At 40.8% G+C, this 21,914-nt stretch overlaps 1 protein-coding gene across 1 annotated transcript in view; it reads left to right on the top strand.

Moving 5' to 3' along the window:
- LOC122814914 (probable ATP-dependent RNA helicase DDX43) overlaps positions 1–21,914 on the top strand; it is a 1,494,383-nt gene that overhangs the window by 1,366,504 nt on the left and 105,965 nt on the right. The window contains exon 13 of the mRNA XM_044087182.1: positions 4,997–5,084. Within this exon, the coding sequence (XP_043943117.1) occupies positions 4,997–5,084 (88 nt within the window). The remainder of the gene's footprint in view (positions 1–4,996; positions 5,085–21,914) is intronic.

Raw genomic sequence — 21,914 nt, 5'->3', positions numbered from 1 at the left:
CTATCCTACTTGCTGTCCCTAGAATAAATCTGTCTGCTTTATAGAAAAAAATGCACAGCAAACACATTTTAGTAACCAGATTTTACAATCATGCTAACCTACTGCTTTAAAATATATCACATGACATTTCTTCCAGAATAGAATTATAAAATTGTTTATGCTTGTCAATCAGATGAATTAAATGAATTATAATAAAGTATATGTTTGGAACAGAAGTTTTTAACACAGATTATTATGCTGCTGTTAAGTAGATTTTCAAAAACATTTAAATAAATGTTTCATTTTCTATGCCTTCTAAAATAAGACATTTACTTACTACAAGAAACTACATAATTTAAACTCATTATAACTGACATTTTATGAATAGAGTATTTTTCCTGAATCTGTGGTGTGTCAGTATGATAACTAGGTCAGAGGTTATACTAACTGCTTTCAGTTACTCTGTGAGAATTCTGTGAGTTGAAGCTTTTGAAGTAGTTCATGGACACTGTGCGTGAGACAGCCCACATCCCAGATTGTCTCCCTTAACATTTTGGCGGGAAACTTATTAAAACTTATGGCAAACATTCATTTTGTCAATAGAGTAAAATATTGTATTCATAAAAATTATTATAAATCATATTGCATAGTTATGCAAATTCTCAGAAACACTTGCATTATTAAAAAAAAAAAGCCATCACACACATACACACAGACACAAACACACACACATACATACACACACACACACATACACACAGACACACACACATACATACACACACACACACACACACACACACACACACACACACACACACACACACACACACACACACATATATATATATATATATATCTGATCTCACTGAGTTATGTCCTTGTTGAGCACTATCCTACTTGCTGTCCCTAGAATAAATCTGTCTGCTTTATAGAAAAAAATGCACAGCAAACACATTTTAGTAACCAGATTTTACAATCATGCTAACCTACTGCTTTAAAATATATCACATGACATTTCTTCCAGAATAGAATTATAAAATTGTTTATGCTTGTCAATCAGATGAATTAAATGAATTATAATAAAGTATATGTTTGGAACAGAAGTTTTTAACACAGATTATTATGCTGCTGTTAAGTAGATTTTCAAAAACATTTAAATAAATGTTTCATTTTCTATGCCTTCTAAAATAAGACATTTACTTACTACAAGAAACTACATAATTTAAACTCATTATAACTGACATTTTATGAATAGAGTATTCTTCCTGAATCTGTGGTGTGTCAGTATGATAACTAGGTCAGAGGTTATACTAACTGCTTTCAGTTACTCTGTGAGAATTCTGTGAGTTGAAGCTTTTGAAGTAGTTCATGGACACTGTGCGTGAGACAGCCCACATCCCAGATTGTCTCCCTTAACATTTTGGCGGGAAACTTATTAAAACTTATGGCAAACATTCATTTTGTCAATAGAGTAAAATATTGTATTCATAGAAATTATTATAAATCATATTGGATAGTTATGCAGATTCTCAGAAACACTTGCATTATTATATAAAAAAAAAAGCCATCACACTCGCACACACACACATACACACACACACACACACACACACACACACACACACACACACACACACACACACACACACACACACATATATCTGATCTCACTGAGTTGTGTCTTTGTTGAGCACTATCCTACTTGCTGTCCCTAGAATAAATCTGTCTGCTTTATACAAAATAATGCACAGCAAACACATTTTAGTAACCAGAATTTACAATCATGCTAACCTACTGCTTTAAAATATATCACATGACATTTCTTCCAGAATAGAGTTATAAGATTATTTATGCTTGTCAATCAGATGAATTAAATGAGTTATAGTAAAGTATATGTTTGGAACACAAATTTTTAACACAGATTATTATGCTGCTGTTAAGAAGATTTTCAAAAACATTTAAATAAATGTTTCATTTTCTATGCCTTCTAAAATAAGACATTTACTTACTACAAGAAACTACATCATTTAGACTCATTATAACTGGCATATTTTATGAATAGAGTATTTTTCCTGAATCTGTGGTGTGTCAGTGTGATAACTATGTCAAAGGTTATACTAACTGCTTTCAGTTTCTCTGTGAGAATTCTGTGAGTTGAAGCTTTTGAAGTAGTTCATGGACACTGTGCATGAGACAGCCCACATCTCAGATTCTCTCTCAACATTTTGGCGGGAAACTTATTAAAAACTAGTGACAAACATTCATTTAGTAGTGTAAATGCATATAAACATGACAAAACCTTCACAATGTATTCCACAGACCATTACAGCCTCTTACTTCTTTTCAGAAAGAGAAACAAATTGAATCACAGCTTGCCATTAAATCTTCAGATATTTTGACTGGTTATGAAACAAAACATTATAACTGACATATTTTATGAATAGAGTATTTTCCTGAATCTGTGGTGTGTCAGTGTGATAACTATGTCAAAGGTTATACTAACTGCTTTCAGTTTCTCTGTGAGAATTCTGTGAGCTGAAGCTTCTGAAGTAACTCATGAACACTGTGCATGAGACAGCCCACATCTCAGATTGCCTCTCTTAACATTTTGGCGGAAACTTATTAAAAACTAGTGACAAACATTCATTTAGCAGTGTAAATGCATCTAAACATGACAAAACCTTCACAATGTATTCCACAGATCATTACAGCCTCTGTGTAAGTGAAATTAAGCCCAAAATTACCAACAAGCAATAAAACTCAACATTCTTCTCCCAACTCAATTTTCATACAAATCCTATTATTCACTGTGCCCACACAATCAAAAGCATTTCTATATATTAATAAAGAAAAGAAAAGAGAGTAGAAAATAGAAGGGAGTGAGGCAGAAATTAAAAATGTAAGAGAAAGCTGTAAGAAGTATATACAATGGAATGTTACTTACTGTTTATATTAATAGAGTTAAAAATAAAACATATTATTTACTCTTATTTAGTTCTGATTATTATTAGTTAAAGCATAACAGATTATTTACAAACAGGCATAAGCAGTATAATCAAGAAAGTATAATTAGAAATAGCATTTGAAGAACTTATAAAACTTTTACAAGGAATAAATATGTTATTATTCTATTAATGATATTTTCATTACTGTTCTCTCCCTGCCCTCCCCCACCCTTTACCCACTACGTAATCTAAATAGAATGTCATTGTTTAAACAAAGAAAATAATAAAAGGAGAAGGAAAAAAAGGTAAAGATAAAAAATGTATCAAATTACTAACCTTACTTCTTTTCAGAAAGAGAAACAAATTGAATCACAGCTTGCCATTAAATCTTCAGGTATTTTGACTGGTTATGAAACAAAACATTTCTTTGCACATAGAGAATAACTTTGATTAAATCGTTTCCAAAATATTTGTGGCTTTCTGGAAATGCAGGAACTATATTCAAAAAGATTAATAATGAACTAAAATGATGAGAGAGAAAAAACATATAACAAATCATTTGTTTTTAGTCTCTTCTTCTTCTCTGAAGTCTTCCACGAAGCTTCAGTTGCCAATCTCTTTAATGAAGAACTAGCCCATTCCATTTCTTCTATTTTATCCAAAATCCTTTTTTCTTTGACAAACAGTAAAGCAGAGTCTAAATCATCGAAAACCTTAGGACCATCAGGAAGGAAGATTTTAAGCTTGGCAGGAAACAGAAGGTATGTTTTAAACTGTGCTTTTTTAAGCTCCCTTATTAGTGGCAGAAAAAACTTTTCTTTTAGCTATTACCATGGAAGAAGAGTCATTGTCAAAATGCACAGTTGTCTCATTAATCTTAACAGGAGCTTTAGCCCAAACAGATTTAAGAACCATCTCTTTATCAAAAGATGATAGAAATCTAACTATAACTGATCTAGGATATTTTTTGTTAGAGTTAGTATTAGCTATAGATCTATGTGCTCTTTCGATACCAAAAGAGAATGCTTCTGGTAAGTCTAAAGTTTTAGGGAGCCAAGTTGTTAAAAAAAGTAATATTCTTACCTTCAATATTTTCTGGCAGTCCAAAATCCTAATGTTATTGCGCCTAGATCTATTTTCCAGGTCATCCAGCTTTGTTTGTAAATGTGTATTTTGTTTCAGCAGAAACTCAATGTTGATTTCCTCTTCTTGGATTCTATTTTCCATGTCATTCACAGCTTCTTCTATGCCTGTCATCTGGTTCTTCTGTTGTTGCAGGTCTGTATGTAACAGGTCTATTTGTTTTGTAGTTTTTCTATGAAGGTGTCTATTTTAGTATCCATTTTATCCATTTTATCAGTAAGTTGCTGGATTATAATTATCAGAGACTGAAGTTCTTTCTTGATGCTGGAGTCTTGAGAATTTGTCTTACTGGAACTCATTTCAGACTGATAAACTGACAGGAAAATTTCCACAGTGATTTCTGACAGGAATATTGTTAAGATTTCCTTTCTTTTTTAGATATAGTTCAAGAACTATATAAAACAAATGTATTTAGAAAGAAAATTACTTCCAAAATTAATTTTTTAAGTAATTAATTCCTGTCAGTGTAATGAAATTGGTGGAGCTGAAGAAATCTGCTGCTATCCTGTGTTCATCCTTGGCCACGCCCCCCTAAGAAATGATTTCTGATGTATCCAAATTTGAAACATTTACACTGTGCATCTTTAAGTAGGAAGTTCCTGAGTTCAAATCAAAATTGTGAATAGGAGGGAATGGATTTGATATGTTGAGGGATTGACTTCTGTGTTTTTATGCAAGTGCTGAAACGTTGTGGTCAGTGCCGTGTAGTTTAATGAGCATCTTTTGTAGATTATGTTTAGAGATATCTTGGGTTGTAGGGTGTATGAAGATTTCTAAATCTATTTGCAAAAGAGGAGAATAGGTTTAATTAAACCAGATCCAGTTAGCAGTGTTCATCTTTAATAGGAAACCAGTTTGTCTGTTGCAGTACTGAGCAGTCATATTTTTACATTTTTACCTATGTTATCCATCTGTTTATACTTAAGGCGCAGTGGTGTATCAGTAACACTTATCACAAGGAATGACTGGAAAGTAGCTGCTGAACTTATTAATATTTTGGAAAGAGCATGTCAGGTAAGATTTCTTTGGATTTTACATTTTAGGAATACATGCAGATCTTGTATGTGATTTGTAGAGATGGATCATGGATCATTTATTTGTTAATCAACTGCTCACATCTTCTCAAAATTGCATAATTTATCATTATTTGTGATATGCATTTACACAATGACTGGCCATTAACATTCAAAAACAAGAACGCTGATTTGTCAGCCCAACCAGAGTGCCGTTGTAAATCGAGCATATACTAATGGAAAAAAGTCCAGTCACCCAAACTTTCTTCTTTTAATATATGCTACTGGAACTCTATTTTTATTTATTTATTTTTTAAATAAACTTTCAAAAACTGGAGACGTCAAAAGAATGAGACAGGTGAGAGAGAGAAAAATAAAAGGATAATCAGGAACAGTATGCAAAACTACATAAAAGTGTTTGATTATCCGTTGATTTTCTGTGTCCCGTGTCTCTTGTACATTGAAAGTCTCCAGATTTGTTTTAAAATCAACAACAAAAAAAGGCAACTGATAACTTCATTACCCTCTTGCTTCCTTTACACAGCACTGATGTAGTGTGAAAGCATGGTAACAAAAGTCCCATATGCATGCACATTATATCAGGAAGGCCACAGACACCGGGGGGAAAATGAGGAAGAGCAGCATGGCACTGTTATACAAGAACATTATTTAAAAACAGTAACTAATTTTTTTCTTAAATAATGTCGTTGTGCAATAGCAATAACCCATGGCTGGGTGTGGGTAATGCTGGCTTTGCACACACCCAGACGTAGGTTATTGCTATTAATATATATACATGGGTCTACTTCAGTAGACCGAACGTTCACTTATCTGACATTCATATTACCGAGACGAAAAGGCCGACAACCGCAGAGCACCGACTTTCTACTCCAGGTAAGTAATCGCTTGGCCATCCTGTTGAACTTTACTCCTTACCCCCATGGTAGTGCGACCTCAGAGTTGGTATATTTAGTTAGGGGGGCATAGCCCCCACCCCCCCACATGGGTGGGTTTGCATTCTATCTATTTTAATTTTCTTTCAGGATGGCCAAGCAGTTACTTACCTGGAGTGGAAAGTCAATGTTCCAGGACATTGTTCTGTGGTTGTTGGCCTTTTCATCTCAGTAATATGAAAATTGGGTAAGTGAACGTTCGGTCTATTGAAGTAGACCCATATATATATATATATATATATATATATATATATATACATACATATATATATATATATATATATATATATATATATATATATATATATATATATACATACACACACACACACATATATGTATGTATAGATATAAATATGTATATATACACACACATACATCATACACACACACACACACACACACATATATGTATGTATAGATATAAATATGCACATACACCCCTGAACCCCTACACACCCAAATACGTATATGCAAGTAATATGTATGCATATATGTGTATGAAGATGATGCATTGTATCTGACTCCTGCAGTGACCCCAGGAACAGCCACGATCTTCAGAGTTTATTAAGAAAGTTGAGAACAGAAGTAGATTGCCAAGCCTTTCTTTTGTGTCACACACCCCTCCTACAGACAGTTTAGGTTTGCCAGTCAGCCTCCCACATATCTGTGGGATGTGGAAGCGAACGAGTGTACTGAGAAAACCTGTGCAAACACAAATGCCACACAAGAAGCACCCTCAAGTCCAGCACTGAGCCAAAGAACATTTTGTTGTGAGTTGGCAGTGCTAAGTCACTGTGTGACTATGCCACTCACATACATACATATGCATATAGTATATTGATTTATCAGAACATCGACTCTTCAGAACTCCATACGACAGAGACCATATGATCAACTTTCCAAAAAGTCAAACAGTACAAAAAACATCTGTATTTTTGCAGAGGCAAGCCCCCTAGTACCTCCATACCCCCTGCCAAGTTATGTATATCAACTCCAAGATTGCTCTACAGTGGGGAAAAGTGCAAATTCCTGATCTGCACTGTACTTCAATCTCAGTACAGTACGTTTGACTTTCCTGAAAGTCAATCATATGGTCTAAGACTATGTGGAGCTTCACTTCCTAAAGAGTGTGTTCTGATATAAACCCACATATACAGATTTATATGTTTATAAATATAGTGGATATAAAAAATCTACACACCCCTGTTAAAACGCCTGGTTTTTGTGATATAAAAAAATTAGACCACAATGAATCATTTCAAAACTTTTCCCACCTGTAATGTGACCTATCACCTGTACAATTCAGTTGAAAAATCTGTTAGAGGAAAAAATATAAAAAATAAAAAATGTGCAATAAGCTGGTTGCATAAGTGTGCACACCCTTAAACTAATACTTTGTTGGAGCACCTTTTGATTTAATTACAGCATTCAGTTTTCTTGGGTACACACCTGCCATCAATTAAAGAGACTGATTAACCCCAGATAAAGCTCAACTGACTATTATTATTTTCCTGACATGTACTCAGTTGCCTGCTACAGCAAAAGCCATGGTTCGCAGAGAGCTTACAAGTCAAAGGAATTTCATTGTTGAAAGGTATCAGTGAGGAGAAGGGTACAAAAAAATTTCCACAGCATTGGATGTACCTTGGAACACAGTGAAGGCCGTCATCAAAAAGTGGAGAAAATATGGGACAACAGTGACATTGCAAAGAACTGGACGTCCCTCCAAAATTGATGAAAAAACAAGACGAAATCTGGTCAGGGAGGCTGCCAAGAGACCTACAGCAACACTGAAAGAGCTGCAGGAATTTCTGGCAAGTACTGGTTGTGTACTACATGTGGCAACAATCTCCCATATTCTCCATATGTCTGGACTATGGGGTAGGATTGCAAGACAGAAGCCTTTTTTTACACAGAAAAACATCCAGGCCCGGCTAAAATTTGCAAAATAATACATCAGGTCTCCCAAAAGCATGTGGGAAAATGTGTTATGGTCTGATGAGACCAAGGTTGAACTTTTTGGTGACAATTCCAATAGGTACATTTGGCACAAAAACAACACTTCACATCATCAAAAGAATACCATCCCCATGGTGAATCATGGTGGTGGCAGTATCATGCTTTGTAGTTGCTTTTCTTCAGTTGGAACTGGGGCTTTAGTCAAGGTTGTGGGAATTATTAACAGTTCCAAATACCAGTCACTTTTGGCCCAAAACCTTCAGGTGTCTGCTAAAAAGCTGAAGATGAAGAGGAATTTCACCTTTCAACATGATAATGATGCCAAGCATACATCCAGATCAACAAAAGAATGGCTTCAGCAGAAGAAAATTAAAGTTTTGGAATCGCCCAGTCAGAGCCCAGACCTAAATCCAATAGAAAATCTGTGGGGTGACCTGAAGAGGACTTTGCCCAAGAGATGCCCTCGCAATCCGAGAGATTTGGAGCACTTTTGCAAGGAAGAGTGTGCAGATATTGCCTAGTCAAGATGTGCCATGCTGATAGACTCCTACCCAAGAAGACAGAATGCTGTAATTAAATCAAAAGGTTGGTTCAACAAAGGGAAAGCCAGGGTTTAAGAAGTGCAGGTCTGGCAGGCATAAAATCCTGCAGCAAGACCTACACAATTTTTGTTTAGTGTGCTTGATGGCGTCACACTTGTCTAGCAGCTGCCCCATATGTAAGAATTTGTGCCAATACTCTGGCTGAGTGAAGGAATAAATTAGTGGTCAAAGGCCAGCTACCACCAGACTCCACTCTGACTACATCCTGCTGAGCAGCAGTGCCCAAAGAGGTTAATGAAAGAAGAAAAGACAAAAGAAATGTTTAAGGTCAGCCAGTTCTAGAGAAGTTAGCTCCTGCCAAGGGACCTAGAGTTTCTTCTCCAGCACTACCTGGGGAAATTGTCCATTATTCCTAACAGGATGACACAGGCAAGACTGCTTGGGCCTTGTGGAGCCCTCCACCTCCAGAAGACATTTATACATTTTCTTCTGAGTAAGAGTTTTCTCCATTTATATCTTCCAAGCCAGCCTTGGTGACATGTCTTAGGTCCCACAGATCTCTCTACAGCCTGACCCAGCTTGATTAGGAGTAGATGATGTTGACCTTAAGGCTCGACTCTGTTATGGCATTGTCTTGGCCCTGACCATTACTTACCATAGGCCTAGACCTTCCATAGGCCATTCCTACTTATTTGTCCTCCAGGCCCGGTGGCGATACCAACAGCAGAGGAATTGTCACCATCTGACATGTTGGATCCCACTGCATGGATATATCGCCCCATCTCCAGCACCGAATATTTTGGCACCAGTAGCATCAGTGCCACCCAGGAGATCGGCGTCAGGTCTTTATCACCCGAGAGGGAAGGAACCAGTGGCCTCGTGTCATTCTGTGCATCAGAACACTCAGCATTTGACACCTTGGACCCATAGATCCCTGATTTTGCTTCAACTCCAGAGTTCTTTGTTGGTTATGAGAATTTGGGACCTGTGTATGCCAGTTGATGACACACTGCAGAAAGAAAATACTCCTCTCTCTTTTTGCTAATTATGCTTGAAGCATAGATTATGCCCTTGGATACCATTGGAGACCAGACATTAAACTGACCATTATCAAGATATTCTCTAAACCAGAGGGATTGTAGGCCAGCACTGGTGAGATCCAGAGGTCATACTTCTCATGGGAGTTCAGATGATGCCCATTAACCCCCCTCCCCCCAAGGAAGAGAACATGCACTTGGACTCCCCTCGGAGTCTCCCACTTCATACTTATGTCTGGACAGTGAGGAGGGTTCCTCCCTGAGGATCCTTCCCTTGGTGAGGTCCTAAAAATGATGAGGTAGAGACCCGTCAACCTCCGCTGCTCTGAGGAGTCAATATTATAGGAGGCTTTTATCTTGTCTCCTTCAGCAGCAAGGGTAGTTCTTCCCCCAAATAAACATGTGGATGTTGTCTATACTAAAGTTTGGAAAGAACCATACATAGTGGAGCCCATCCCCAGAACACTGGACAGAAGGAAGAGTACTTCCAATAATGAGCCTTATTGGCACAAAGGGCCTCTTGTTGATAGTAAACTTGAAAGCTTTGAACTGCATAAAACATATGATTATTTTTCAGAGAGAGAGACTGACCAAACAGTAGCTGAAAATCTGAAACATTTGCCAGTTGGAGAGGCTCCATTCCCAACTCAATCACCAGATGGCCATTTCCATCTTCATGTGTATTTTACATAATGCCATGTGTGGAGCAGCCAGAGCAGGGTCAGTTTAATCATGAGGAGACAAGCCTGGTTGCAACATACTGATCTTTAACAATTCCTGCTACAATGGCAATTCACTATTCAGGCAGCAAGTCAAGCACAGGCTGTTTACATGTGAGCAGGAAGTCAAAACACTCTGCTCAAATGAGAGCAAGAAAGTCAAGGCACTCACTGCTGATGGGCGAAGTCCATTGCCTCCAAAGGCCTTCACAGCAGAATTAGAAAATAGCCATTCAGTTATGGTTTCACCAATTCCAGCAATCCCAGTACAGACAGTAGCAGGACAGAGATTCTTGGGGCAGTGAGGAACCTCCATTTTGATTCTGCCCCAGAAGGAGAGGTGATCCCAGTAACCAAGGGGGGGGGGCTAGGGGTTCCTTTTGAGGCTTTCATACATGGTTTGCTCAACAGTTCTCCTCTGGAAGGCATTTGGGGATCTTCCATCCTTGCACAATTGTGGAGTGGTCAGCTAACACAATGGACTCTGTTAAGGAGAATCATATTTTTTTTATTTGTCTTCCTAACATACCATAACAGTAAAAGTGGACAAATCTTAGCTAGACCTGTCTCAGAACCTTGTCTTGATACCTGCAGATGGTTGACATTTCTTCCACAAGAAAGAATTCCTTCACTGATCACAAAGGTTGCTTCCCTACTGCAGCAAGACCAACCACCAGCAATTCATATTTTAAAGGTTTTAGTCCTCATGGCAGCATCGATTTAGATGGTTCCTAGTGCCAGACGCAGTATGAGGATCCCGCAATGGACTCTACTTTGTTCAGTGGGGCAATTACCACCAGTTACATCACAAGGTTAGGCAGGGATTAATCTGGTGGTTGAATCCAGCCAGCGTTTCTAGAGTATTCCCCTTTTCCAAACCAGTACCACTGACAGCAGTTACAATGTATACATCTGCTCTAAGGTGGGGGGCATTGTGCAGGCAAGATGGTTCTGAGTCTTCCATTGTGATTGCAGACAAGCTCAGCAGGCATATCCTACTTTCCCATGAGTGGTGCCTGGTCATCAAGGTAGCACTCAGTATATTCAACAAGTGGGGAACACTGTGTTGCAACCTTTTCAGTTCACCACTCAACACCAGATGCCTTCAGTTTTTCAACATAATTCCCCAGGTGGGACAGTCACCCATGGATGTGCTGTCCCACATTTGACCCCCGGGTCAACTTATGCCCATCTTCCCCTGTCCCTTATACCAAGACTGCTACAGAAAGCCTAGGATCCAAGGCTCACCTCATTTTTATAGCCCCCTCCTAGCCTCACTAGACTTGTTTCCCCACCCACTGCAGCCTCACCTGAAAGAGAAGCCCATTTTCCTGTGACAAAGTTCCAGTGTGGTAAATCACCTGTCTGTATCACCTCACCCCAACATTCAGTCTCTTCATCTAATTACGTGGTTTCTCCAGTTCCAGTAACAGCCAGAGAGTCTTGTTGAGGTAATAAGGTTTCCCAAAAGCCTTCATCAAGAAGAAACTACAAGGAAAATGGAAAAAGTTCTCAGATTGGGCTTCAGATAAGCTACTTTTGCCCATTTCTGCACCTCCGGACAAAGTGCTAGCCTGTCACAGTTGTATAAGAAAAGAGCTAGTTACTTGTCATTTAAAGTACTCTTGTAATTAATTTCCTGTTTTCTTGAAGGGTTTCCAAAACATCCATTAGCAGGTTACCCTTATAGGTTCATAGGTAGGTACTAGGCTATCGGCCCAAGGGCCTACGTAAGCCTAGCCAACAAGGTTCCCTGGCTTACGCCACCCAAGAAAGTTATTTTCCTGTGCCACTGTCGAGCAGAGACACAGAAGTGATCCCTGGGGTGTATTTCCCATCCACTCATCAAGATTTTTCTTGAAAAGTGCTAATGAACTTTGCATGACATAGATGGGTAGCCTGTTCCAGAATATGGGAAGTCTCTGGGACAGGAATCTATCCCTCCAGCATGTCCTGTTTATTGTGGTGACAAAGTTTAGGTCCCTAGAGCGTGTAGCTCGGTGGGATTGGGATTATTTTAGGTGTAGCATGTCCAACAGCTCTGGGTTTGACATAGCTTTATATGTTAGGCAGAGATCACCTTGGAGTAGGCGATATGCTATGGAGTAAAGCTGGAGTTTTTTGAGGCGGTCAGTGTAGGGCATTTGTTTGAGGCCAGTAATCCTCTTTGTGAGGTACTTCTGTGGCCTTTCCAGCTGCTGCAGTTGTCTTGAGGTACATTCCAAAAGGGGCGTTGTACTCTTTAATGGGTCTAATGAGTGTCGAGTAGAGGGGAACAATGACCTCTTTTTTTCCTGGATGAGAACCCTTTTATGATGAGGTGTGCCACGTAGGACTTCCTGACTACTGTGGCGATGTGGCTATCAAAGGAGAGACTACTGTCCACCTGGGTCCCAAGGTCTCTTATCACACATTCAGTATTAAGTAGATTGCTGCCTATGTGGTAGTTCATGGGTACAGAATTTTTACCAAAGGGGATGACACTGCACTTTTTGGCATTGAGCTTGAGGCCATGGCTCTGACACCAGGCATCTGTCTCAGCGAGGCCCTTCTGTAGGATGTCCACATCATTTGGGGACTTGACTATGGCTCCTAGTTTGCAGTCATCTGCGAACTTTGTTAGCCAGAGTCCTTCTGTGTTAGCCTGTACTTCAGAAAAGTAGATACCAAACAGGAGAGGTCCCAGGATGGAACCCTGTGGTACTCTACTTGTCACTGCTTTGAGGTCAGATTTGGAGTCTGCAACTTTTACAGTGTGTGTTCTGTCAGTGAGCCATTTGGCAACCCATCTTGTGATGTAGGGATTTATACCTAGTTTAGTGAGTTTAGCTATAATTCCAGAATGGGGGATGGTGTCGAAAGCCTTGGCGAGGTCAAGATAGGCTGTGTGAACCACCTTACCCTCATCTACAGCTTTGGTGACTGCCTCAAAGAAATCGATCAGGTTCAGGAGGCATGGTCTGCCTTTCACAAACCAGAACTGGGTGGGATCCGGAGTTTGGAGGTTACCAATGTCTTTGAGTTCCATGATGATACGTTCCATGGCCTTGCAGACTAGGCTCGTCAGGCTAATAGGTCGATAGTTCCCGGGATCAGCGGTGGCTCCCCCTTTGTGGAATGGGATAACTGTTGTTTTATGTGCCATTCAGTGGGCACAAAGCCTAATGTGAGGCTATTATTTGAAACATGGTGCTTAAGTGGGGAGCCAGTTTGTTCTGAAGTTCGTGTAAAACGCAGCCTGGGATGTTGTCCGGTCCCATGGATGCTGTGTTTTTGGCTTTAGAGAGTGCAGCTTTTACCTGCGTAGTTGTGATTACAGGGACTCTGCATTCTTCCTGTATAGATATGGGCCTTTTAGGGAGTGGGGGGGGGGTAAAGTTAGCATTAAACCTATCTGCTCGGATATTGGCAATATCAGTTGGTTCTGTAATTTTTGTGCCGTTGTGCTTTAACTCATAGCAGATCTGAATGTTGCCATCGAGATTCTTGACATAGCTATAGAATGCTTTGTGGTTGTTCTTAGAATTAGTGGCGATTTTGTTTTCATAGCTAGCTTTGGAGGATCTTATAAGGGATCTCAGCGTCTTACTGAGGCTGACCAGGGAGCTCCTCCACTCATGGATTTTACTCTGTTGCACCAGTTTCTTCCTTCTGTTGTACAGTGTGTTTATGGCAGGGGACAATCAGATTGGCTTCCTTTTTTTGGAGGATAGCGTCTTGGTTTTTTTTGGGATAGCGTGATCCATGCACTCGTGTAAATGCTTATGGAGTGCATTTGCGCAGGATTCAGCAGTTGCAACTGTATTGTCCATCTGCATGGGTGTCATGAAGTTCACCACTTCTGTCTTAAGAAGCATAAAGTTGGCTTTGGAGAAATTTTTTTCCATGGTTTCCTTAATGGGGGGTGGGGGCAGGAGCGGGATGTGGATATCAAGGGTGATTGATTAGCTTATGGTCAGATCGGGCCAACGAGGAGTTGACTTCAGGTGTGGAACACCAGTCACTCATGTTGGTAATGACTAGGTCTAGGATATGGTTGCCCCTGGTGGGGGTATGGATAAGTTGATCCAGGGCATTGGAGTTTATGAATTCCAGAAAGCATTGAGCTAAGGAGTTGGTACACAAGTAGTTTTCCCAGTTAATGGTGGGGTAGTTGAAGTCGTCCATTATTAGGGTGTTTGGTTGAACCCTACTATTTTCCAGTACATCAAGAAAAGAGGAGTGGGAATCCTGGGGCATGGTGGGGGATCTGTAGCAAGCTACAATCTGCATTGCAGTTTTGCCCAGAGTTAGATGCACTGGATAACCTCTGCTGCATTATGCTGAGCAACTAGCTTGGAGGTGTGGATATCCTTAATGAATATGGACACACCTCTGCCTTTGGTGTTCTGGTCCAGGTTACATGGCCGAAAAGTGTGTTATGAGTTGCAGTGTGGTAGCGCAGGGGTGGTCTCTGGAGCCTTGAACCAGGTCTCAGTCACTGCACAGGTATCGATGTTCTCCATTTTAAGGAGTGCCTCGAGTGAGTGCATTTTGAGATTTAGACGTCTAGCATTGAGTAGCATTACCCTCAGTTTTTGCTTGCCTGTTCCTGTTACGGAGATTAATTTATTTGAACCTTGCCTAAAAAAGGCACTATAGGGGCAGCAAGAGCCTTAGCCAGTATCCAGAATCCCAGGGGCAACAGGTGCAGGCCAATCTGTGGCAAAGCATTGTGGTCTTTCAACCATGTCATCCCAAGCAGACAGATACTGGATCCCCTTAGAATGACACCAGAAGCTAGCCAATTGTTGAAGTCAGTCATTTTGTCCTTGTACTGCGGTATCATTCTGGGTGATGGCAGAATGCTACTCAGGGCTAGTGTCATACCTACCTGGGCTACAAGATCGGAGAGCTCTTCCATGTCTCTCTTCTGAAGAAGTCTTATCTCAAGACGAAAGCGCTAATTTATGTTTATATAAAAGTTTTTTTGCCTTCGTTGGTGGCCTGGACCTTTTTATTATTTTGTATTTTGTGAAGTCTCTCCATGTAGTCCAGGGATGTACATCTCAGGTCATTCACACCAACATGGACAATGACAGAGTCATATTTGTACTTGTTGTGGAGTGACCTGAGTGCGTGAGTTATGTGGCGGATCCTGGCACCTGACAGGCAGCTGACAGTAACCTTCTCCTTGTTTAGCCTGGTGAGTGGGACATCAGTGTGCCTGACTATAGAGTCACCTATGACTAGTGTGTTGGGTATGTTGTTTTACCTTATTGGCTGTGGTTGAGTGGCACACTGAGTCTGCGGGCTGTGTCATATGGGTTGTGTTGGGGGTTGGAGGTTGCTTGAGTTTCTGCTTTGGAGTTCTCTGTTGCTTAGACAGATTATTGAGAGCCTCTGCAAATGTTTTTGTGTTACTATTTGTGGATTTTGGAGGTGTAGATTTAGTGAGACTGTGTGATGAGTGTGGTGTGGTGCAAATGTTTACCTTCTCCTCATGACTGTCATGTTCAGTCTTGGTTGGAGAGAGCTTTACCTCCAGTTTGGCTAGATAAGTGCATCTCTCACAGGTTGTAGTGTTGGCTGGTAGGAGGAGAGGGTTGCCTGTGTACACGAGGCAATTTCTACATTGCCTAAAGATGGCCAGGTTCATCAGATAGACAGGAGAGAACACTGGGGGCTGACCCTTGGACATGCCTGAATAAAAAGCTATTTTCCTCTAGATAAGTGAGGAAAGTGAGTGAAAGCTGTTTTTCTCTAAGCAAGTGCGAAAAGTAAGTACAAAAACTGTTTTCCTCTAGGTAATAAGGAAGGTTGAGTGCTATAGTAATTAGTAGCTTATTTAGTGCTTACAAGTTCTGAGCACGAATAAACAAATTTAAGTGCTAAAACTAATAATCTGTATCTGCACTAGACGAGTTACAGGACAGAAACAAGTGCAAATGCAGGCTTTCAAATCAGAAAGTTGAGATAGGTGGAAGAGATTGCCCAAACGGCCAATAACTACAATTTCTGGGCCAGAACCACTCCTTATGTGGTAGACAGGTTACCTAGTGCTTACCACTTCCACTGATAAGCTAGAAGGCTTCCCTCCAATACAGAAAGACTGGGGGCCTCAGAACTTTACATACAGTCCTGGATACAGCAAATCTGTATCTGGAACACTAGTTACAGGAAAGGTAGGAAACAGGCTTACAGTTTTTTTTTTTTTTAATATAGATATATATATATATATAAATATATATATATATATATATATATATATATATACACACACACACACAGGAAAGTAGAAAAAACAGTAATAAAAACAATTCACATGCAGCGCAAGCTAGCACACTTGAGTATGTAGCAATATTAGACCAAACAGTTTAAGAAGTGCAATTAAATTAAAAAGGACTAAAAGCAAGTGCAGAAAGAGTTTATCAGGTAAAATGTGGTAAAGAGATGGGACCGGGGGAGCGTCCCATATCAAATCTACAGTGGGTCGGCCAACTGCAAAAGCCACCAAATTTAAACTACAAGCCAGAAATAGGGAGGATGGGTGGAACAAAACAATTTCAACAGAGATCTAAGCAACAATTAACAGCACAAACTCTAAAACCAAAAAATATACTCAGCTCTGTATATTTGTAGATAGATTGGAAGGCAGTCTCTCAGAACACAGGTTCCAGCAATTAAATGCATGCTATTACTAACAGGTCTCTTTTAAGGCCTTCCTCAAAGTATGTTTTCTTTCTTGGCCCCTGTTCCAAACTGGTGCCATCTTGGGATCTTACCTTTTGTGCTTGAATGCCTTGCCTGATATCTTTTTGAACCAGTTGCTTCAGTGGATCTCAAGTTCTTGACATGGAAGACTGCCTTTTTAGCAACTGTTGCTTCCACAAGAAGACTCTGAGCTTCAGGCTCTGTCTCCCAAATATCACTTCTTTTATCCTGACAGGGTGATACATGGGACAGAAGCTGCCTTCATGCCTATGGTGGCTACTCAATCAAATTCAAACCAAAGTATCTACATACCTGTGTTCTTCCCTAAGTACTCCAGTAAAGGGGAATAATTGCCTCAATTCCTAGATATTCAGCAAACTCCAGTCCTATTAGGATCGTACAACTAATCATAGCAAATATTAACTTTTTTATCAGTTTTTCATCTCTTAAGCTGGGTTAAAAGATTAGCAAGGTTACAGTAGACAAATGGATTTTGAAATGTATTTCTTTTTGCTGCTCTCCAACAGGTAAAGGCTTCCTGCTCCACCCTAAGGCTCATTCAGGTAGGGCTCAAGCCACATCCATGTTTTTTTCTGAAACCTTCCATTGCCTGAGATCACTGCAGTAACTACGTCCTCTTAACATACAGTTGCTGAGCATTACAGTCTTGATTCATTTTAAACAGCCAGAGCATCATTTGGAATGACCATTCTCAGTGGTTTACTGATGTAGGCTACCCTAGTAAGCTGGGGATTGTCTTCTTTCATTCCAGTGTCTGTACAGGGCCTGAAAAAACTTTAGATGTAATGCGATCCTATCTCACCTGCATTCATAACTGATGGGCTCAGAGCCGAGAATCGGCTCCAACTCGGCCGATACACTAGCACAAAGTCTCTCATTGGCTGGGCCAACCCCCTTATCCCAGGATGCACCACGCCCAAACCCCCAGATCTCGTTTGCCACTTCTGAAGTACGACGTGGTCTCGACTTGGCTGTGGCTAAGTACCCTTCTTTTTTTTTTTGGCCTTTTTGGGTCGTTTTTGCTCATAGCTTAAATATTTCATAACCAAACAGCTATTTTAATAGCTATCTTCGTCTGTATTCCTTGTGATTGGCTGTGTTTGTTTTTTGGTGTTGTGTGATTCCTTCTGTTTTGCAGGCTTGGCCCGTTTGAGTTAGAGGGCTTTTGCCCTATTTTTTGTCGAGCGTTTTAGTTAAAGCTCTCCCCTCCCTTCCCTTCCTTGTGTTTTGAGTGCTTTGTAGGTTATGTCTGGCAAAGAAAAAGAGCATAAGCCGTCAGGCTTTAAAAAATGTTCGAAATGTGGCTACAAAATGTCTTTAACAGATGGCCATGCCATCTGTGTTTATTGCTTAGGGGCTAAACACTTGCAGGAATCTTGCAGTGTCTGCCATGCCTTTTCCTCTCGTGTACTACAAGAGAGGAAAAATAAGTTGATTTTGAAAGGGTTATTAAAACCAGCCTTTGAGGAAGCTTTATCTTCTTCTCCCTCTTCGAAATCGAAGAAAAATAAGTCTTCGGCTCTGACAAGTCCGTCGGAGCCGCCGGAAAAAAGAACTAAGTCTTTGTCCTCTTCCTCGACTCCACTGATATCGGAGCCGCAGGATAGGGAATCTGTGTCAGGGTCCTCTTCCTCGGCTCCAATGGTCTCGGAGCCGCAGGAGAGAAGATCTAAGTCTTGGTCTCCTTCCTCGGCTCCATTGGTCTCGGGGCCGCAGGAGAGAGAATTTCTATCTGAGTTTTCCTCTGCTCCATTGGTCTCGGAGCCACAGGTGAGTGTTTTGGCTCCAGGGTCGGTTTCTTCGGCTCCTGAACCATCGGCGCCAAGGGGGGTCTTGGTGCTAATCGAGTCTTCTTCAGCTCTGATCCTTCTGGAGCTGATTAGGAGTTGACATTCCAGCATTGCCTCGGAGCCAGTTCAAAGAGTTTCTCACCCCCCCCCCCCCGTCTGTTTCCTCCAGGTCCTCCAGGCTTTCAGATTCGGATTTGGATATGGTGGTCCAGAGGCTCCTCCAGTCACCTGTTTTATCTAAATTATTTTCAGCTCCAGCCCAGCGGCCGGAGCCAACCATTTTGATTCCGTTTCTTCCTCCTCCGACAACCCTGTTGCCGTCTGAGACTGGGTTCGCAGAGTCTGGTGAGGTACCTGAGTCGGTTCTGAGACCCACTGCTAGTCTATCAGCGCCGTCTTCAGCTCCAACCTTTTCTGTTCCTTCCAAGTGTTTCGGTTCTCGGGTTTCCTCGACCGAGGGGGATTTCTCGGGGCTTCTGGTTTCGGCCCCGAGTCTCCCACTTGGCGCCTCGGCTAGGGGGACCCCGACACCGGTCATGGTCTCGCAGGTGGGCCTTTCTTCAGATTCTGGTGGACCCGCCTTCGAGGCTATGAGGAGTGCGCTAGACAAATCTCTATTGACTTCACCTGAATCTGCGACCCCTTCCCTAGACACGGCGACTAGAGCTTCTGGTGCCCCCCTGTCTTCGGACAGCACTGCTCCGAGGCCTGAGGATTCCTCCATGTGCGGTCCCCCTTTTTCCGAGGAGCCTTCAGAGTCTTTGCCTGAAAAGCACCCCAGGAAAAAGTTGTGCAAGAGGAAGCACATAGACTCCCCAGATGAGTCTGTCACCTCGGACACCGACCTTGATGATGCGGAAGGGTCCCCGAAGTCGTCCTCTGACGATGTCTCATTCTCCGATGTCCTAGAGATCTTGAGACAGAGGGGCGACTGGCCGTCCAAAACCCCTTCCGCAGAGGAGTCAGTCTTCCTCAAGGCCTTAGGAGCCCAACCTTCTGCCTCCTGGGTGTCTCCACCCTTCGATGAATTACTGGACCTTATTTGTCGAAGGGTGTGGGAGCACCCTGACTCTGTGGAGCCAGTTCCTTCTTGCTCCAACAAATTTTTATCTGCACCCCCTGGCAAGGAGTTTCTAACCAAGGGAGTCCCAGTGGATGCTATGGTGGTGGCATCTGCCACCCAGCAGGATGTGGCAGAGGCATCTACGTCTATCCATCCTCCTAACAAGGAGTCCAGGAGCATGGATAGGTACGGGAAGCATACCCTGACTTCAGCGACCTTTACCCTGCGATCGCTGAATTATTTGTGTCATTTTACGAGGCTCCAAAGGGATCTCATAAAGGAGTTGGGAGATACCCTGTCGGGTAACGTGCCTGAGACATTGATGCAGTTTGTCAACGCCCAACTGTCTAGTCTTCCAGTGTCAACTTTACTCGTAGATGTCCAGCCTGCCAGTGTGTTTCATAACTGAAGTAAAAACTATGCTGTAAGGAAAACCACAGGTGTGGTTTTCTTTTACAGTAGAGACTTCGTCTTATCCGGTCTCGCTGAGAACAGACCTTAGGCTGGATAAAGAAATGCTTGGTTACTCAGAAAAGCATACAAAACAGCATTCATAGGTTGTAAATCAGATTAAAAATTATGTATATATGTTGCATATAAATATTTATTAAACATTTAATTATTTAGTTGAAAAAATCAGTAATTTTCATTTTTTTTGTTACTTCAGTTCTTGTTTTGAAGCAAAAATCACACAGCAGATCCATTGAAGTTTGCAGTCACTAAATAAGAAATTTTTACCCTTTTTATCTGCAGTCTTTATTTTATAGTATTTTAAGTATTTCTGATTCTTTGAAGATTTGTCTCTGATTAGTTGATAGCACTGTATTTTTTCATTGCACTATACCTCAGATCAAGTTTGCTGCCCCTAGGAATGAAGGGACAACCTATTAGATAAATTAAGGCAGAAAGGATGAAGGAAGCCCTCTTAGATCTTTCCACAAAGGTTGGGGGCAGAAAGTTGAAGAATGAAAATGGACACAGATGGAGCATGTTAAGTACATAACTTATCTGATGTCCTTTTTATTCATTCCTCAACTGACAGTACAGAGTCCAAAGCTACTGGAACCCATGAGTGGCTCTCGTGTAATGATATTCCAGAGTACTGCAGAGAAAAAGTCCACTATATTCCTGGAAATCGGATCTAATTTATTATAATCTGTAATAAAGGTGCTAGAATTAGTCCAAGTTGCAGCTGCACAAATGTTTTCTAAGGAAGCCCTTGACCAAAAAGCTGTAGATATCGCCACTGAACTCGTAGAATGAGCTTTAGGAGGCTTAGGCAAAGAAACCTTTTTAGCCACAGACAAAGGAGATACATTCAGTTAACCATTTGGCCAATGTAACTCTGAAAACTGGTTTGCCCAAATTTGTTAGGACAGAAGGAAACAACTGGTCGGTTTTCCTGAGGTCTTTGGTTATTTATTTACCGGGAAAGTGACTGGGCCTGAAGCCCATTTTCAGCGGAGGCCCAGGGAGAAAAGCTCCACAGGAATATAAGCAATACACAATAGTTAGTACAATAGTATACATTTTATTTATTTGACATTTGTTGGCCGGGTTAGTCCATCTGAGCTAGTGCCCCTTTTCAGTGGAGACCTGGGGAGAAAAAACTCCACAGTAAAAAAATTATACAATAAAGTACAAATTATTGGAAGTATAAAAAACAACAAAAAAAAAATCACAATTCTCACAGCTCCACATTACAAAGTATAAAATTCAAAAGGACAAGTTGTACAGTAGAAAAAAATCATATTCACTGTAAAGAATAGGCTAGTGTATAATACAAATTAGTTTTAAAAGATATAAAGGAAAAGATAGGACAGATGAACAGATGCAGTACAAGAAGAAAAATCTACAAGTGAGGGATTAAAAGAAAAAGGTGAGTATGGACGAGCACATGGTCCAGGCAAAGGTAGATAAGATGCAGAAGAAGAGTTGTTGATCATTAATGATTACAGATATACAAGTTAGTTTTACAAATAGAAGTATGAGGAGAAGAGATAGGCAGAGGAGGGAGTAGGGAGAATAGTATCTGATTACTAGGGACTATA

This window comes from Protopterus annectens, chromosome 1.part1, assembly GCF_019279795.1.
Source record: "Protopterus annectens isolate FY-2018-M chromosome 1.part1, PAN1.0, whole genome shotgun sequence".
Lineage (NCBI taxonomy): Eukaryota > Metazoa > Chordata > Ceratodontiformes > Protopteridae > Protopterus > Protopterus annectens.
This window is presented reverse-complemented; position numbering and strand designations above follow the sequence as displayed.